The sequence below is a fragment of the Microtus ochrogaster genome, unplaced genomic scaffold, assembly GCF_000317375.1.
Source record: "Microtus ochrogaster isolate Prairie Vole_2 unplaced genomic scaffold, MicOch1.0 UNK1, whole genome shotgun sequence".
Taxonomy (NCBI): domain Eukaryota; kingdom Metazoa; phylum Chordata; class Mammalia; order Rodentia; family Cricetidae; genus Microtus; species Microtus ochrogaster.
The window spans coordinates 4,078,080-4,081,760 of record NW_004949099.1 but is presented as its reverse complement, the minus strand read 5'-3'; the positions used below and the strand labels follow the sequence as shown (position 1 = coordinate 4,081,760).

The window sequence follows — 3,681 nt, the reverse complement described above, 5'->3', positions numbered from 1 at the left end:
CGCACACACAGTTAAAACTTAAAAAGAAATTTTTGTTTGCTAACTCAGGTCAAGTGAGAATCACCTCACAGGTCTCCTTGAAAAACCCATGGAGAAATAAAAACTTCACATGGTATCTGAGGGTGAGGCAGTTAATTTTCTTTACATAACCTGCCATCCACACATAGTAAACAGATTCAACAGAAAAATGATCACTTTATATTTTAATTCAAGGCACAGATTGTTCCCACCATGCCACAATTCGCAGCTCTGATGACAGCATATTGTTTATATTAAGGGATCACACCCATCACTGAATAATCAAATATTTATTGTCCTCCTACACATTGATCTCAAAGCTTAATTATACGCTTTTCAGTACTAATCAGCACAAAAGGACTGACTGTGGCATAGCTATGGGACACAAGAATCTGGATACAGTAGAATATTGAGTCATCCTTGAACTTCATTCTTGAGTGGAAGATAACAATGTCCAAAATGTAGAAAACCACAAAGAAGCTCATGAGCAGCAGGATGGTCCGGGTGGCCCTTAGCTCTGGAGATGCTTTTGGAGAGAGGCTGGTGCTGTGAAGATGCTGGGATAGCCTCTTGTGCCTGCACAGGAGAGTCAGCATGTACCCGCTGGAGAGGACCATGAGACTGATCAGGAAGGCTTCCCTGAGGGCCAGCACTGTGGAAACTGCACTTTGTCGGGAGTAGCTCATGGGTAGATGTGAGCAAGACTGAGTAACATACATAAAGTGTTCCGAGGTCAAATTGAGGGTGGCAGTGATTGATACTAAGAAGTGACAGCTAAGAGACATATAGAGGATACAGAGGAAAAGAAGGCCACAGAAGACATGATAGGGAGATTTATGTTTGAACTTTCCCAAACAGGAGCTTCTAGGGCTGAGTGTGATGGCCCAAAGGACATTCAGCAGGCAGGTAGCACACAGTGATAGGCCCCTCAAAAATCTGTGCAAATAGATAAGGGATTGGCATGTGGTGGAATCCCATCTCTGCTTAGATATAAACATGTCCACAGCTATAAGGCCCATAGTGATGAGCATCGTTAGTTGGATCAGGGATAAGAAATCAATGAAGAGATCAATGGGCTTAGTTCTGTGCCCACCAAAGAGCATGCAGAGGTGGAAAAGAAAGAGGATGCTATTAGCTGAGACCCCAACACTCACTTCGGAGAACACGGTGACTTTTAGGATTGTGCTAGTGTAGAGTGTGTTAGCTTTATTCATTGTAGGTGGATAGAGAGCAAATAGTCAAAATCTGTGGAAAAAAAGAAAACTATTCCTTACAGATACCATACACAAATACTGCCTTGTTCACAAACAACATCGAGCTGGACCAAGATGTCAGTTCATCCCAATTCTGCATCATCCAATTAGAACTCAGCTCCAGCTCACAGCCCCTAGAAGCATCCTCACTGTCCCCATGGCCCTAATGCATCCCAATCAAGGATGGATTTGTATTGTGGGGCCACTTCAGAATATAAGCTTTCTTGTACATTAATCATTTCCATGAGTTATAAGAAACATTTCCTCTCCCAATCCATGTCTTTGGTTTATTCTGGGGACAGAGCTGCATATTTCTTGGTTTTCATCTGCATCATCTTGATTGTCAAACAAACAATAGCTCTACCTGTTTGCTGGATTTTAGTGGAGACTATTGCAAAAAACCCCAGAAGATGACCTTCCCAGAGAAAGTGTGCCGTGGGGTCCACGTGAACAGAGTCACTTTCTTTTGGTGCCCTACTTATTTTGCTGCTTCACTGCCAGTCCAAATCTTGTTCATAAATCTTAAGAACAAATGATTAACTCTGAATCAAGTTCCACCCACCATCTGCCATTTCTTCAGATTGCGACTCTGAGGCCAAGTTCTCGTCACTTCCTCTGGAACATATGAACAGTCGTGTGCCTGCGTCTAGAAGACCCTAGGTATGGAGGAAGACGTTGCATACACACCAACCGTGGAAGTGTTTCTGGTACAGGCATGTCAGCTGCTGGATTTCTTGTACAGTTCCTGTACATGTGGCCCCGGGCAACTTAATGCAGTTCTGTTCAGGACTGATCAGCTCTTTCCCAGCCTGAAACAGAAAAGACAAAAATAACCCACACAGTAGAATGCTGGAGCAGAGTTCCCTTCCCAAAGAGTTTGAAATCTAGGTCTTTCTTTGAATTCTAAGTGACTCTGCGACAGGCCTATGACTTTAATCTCCTGCACAATGAGCGGCCTCTGGGAAGAGACCCAAGAATCTAATAGCAGTGTGAACATACTCTTACTTTTTTCTCTTCTGAGATGTAAAATCAGGGTGGTAAATAAAACTACAATTATATAGATTCAGGGACATCCCATTCTAAGGTCATAGTTAAATGAGAAATCTTCACCCTGTCGTGAAGGATTGGCTCCACGAGACTCTAAAGTTTCCATCTCTTTCAGGGAGCCCGGGAGTTCTCCTGACCTCAGATAAGCCAGCACAGAGTAAGTGCTAAAACTCAGTGAGTATTTCTTGTAATAATAACTCATCCTTCCCTTTAATGAACTATCATACATATGAGGTACACAATAGTGCAAAAAAATCCCAAGAAGCATAGTAAAATATTATCAACTGAATATCAAGGGTATAGGGTGAAATAATTTTGTAATTATTCATACCATTTGGTACTGTAATGTAATAAATTAACAAGAAACAAAGATGTTTAAAATGTTCTAAATATTTGTTCTGATATCTGCAGCTAAGTATACTTCTCACCTCTCATCAAGAAAACTTCTCTGTGCAACAGACAGAGGCCATTACAGAAAAACTTGACCTATCAACATGTAGAGTTGTGGGTCTCAGTCTCAGTGGAACCATCCACCAAAGAACTCCTGGAATCAAGGCTCAGAAAACACTGCAGAAGAGGGGTTGGAGACAGCAAAGCGGTCAGGGAGAAGACCTGCAAAGACTAAAGAGCCAGGGGATCAGAGCTTGGAGGGGTGGGAAGATTGGAAAGCCAGGGGATCAGGGAGTGTGTTGTGAGATTGTGCCTCTTGGTAGTGTTAAGATGCTACAGCAATAAAATCTTACCAACATAACTGTCAAAACATGAGTTTAACAAGAACAACAATAGTTAGGCATGCCAATGTACAGGAAAGTCTGCTCCTCAGCCCTACGCAGAGAACTATGGGAAACTAAGGAGTGCTAAGAGCAGGAGAAATAATCTTCTCCAGGGAAGAGCACACCAAATGGTTGTCCAAATGATTAGCCCTGGAAACGTACATAAAAGTAACATTATACAGACTAATCAGGTTGTATTTATGCATTTAAGAATATATATGTATGTAATAACAATTAATAAAAAAGAAGTCATGAAAATGAAAGACAGCAAGGAGGACTATTTGGAAGGGTTTGGGAGGAGGAAAGGGAAGGGAGAAATCATATAATTATAATCTCAAAATAACAAAGAAATATTTTTGAAAGCAAAAGGAGTAAATATTAAAATTCATAAACACTGGACATGATTTAAGAATTTAGGGTAGATTCTCCCTCCTTCTGCTCCTCACTGGGACCTTGAGAGCTCAGTCCAGTGCTCCAGTGTGGGTCTCTGTCTCTATCTCCATCCATCTCCAGGTGAAGGTTCTATGGTGATATGCAAGATATTAGTTAGTATTGCTATAGGATAGGCTCATTACGGGTTCCCTATCCTC

General features: G+C 41.6%; 1 protein-coding gene across 1 annotated transcript; it reads right to left on the bottom strand.

Moving 5' to 3' along the window:
* Nucleotides 1-332: 332 nt before the first annotated feature.
* LOC101994430 (vomeronasal type-1 receptor 44-like) lies at nt 333-1,232 on the bottom strand. The gene has a single exon (XM_013352944.1). It carries the CDS (start codon nt 1,230-1,232, stop codon nt 333-335), a length of 900 nt encoding a protein of 299 aa, XP_013208398.1.
* Nucleotides 1,233-3,681: the final 2,449 nt, after the last annotated feature.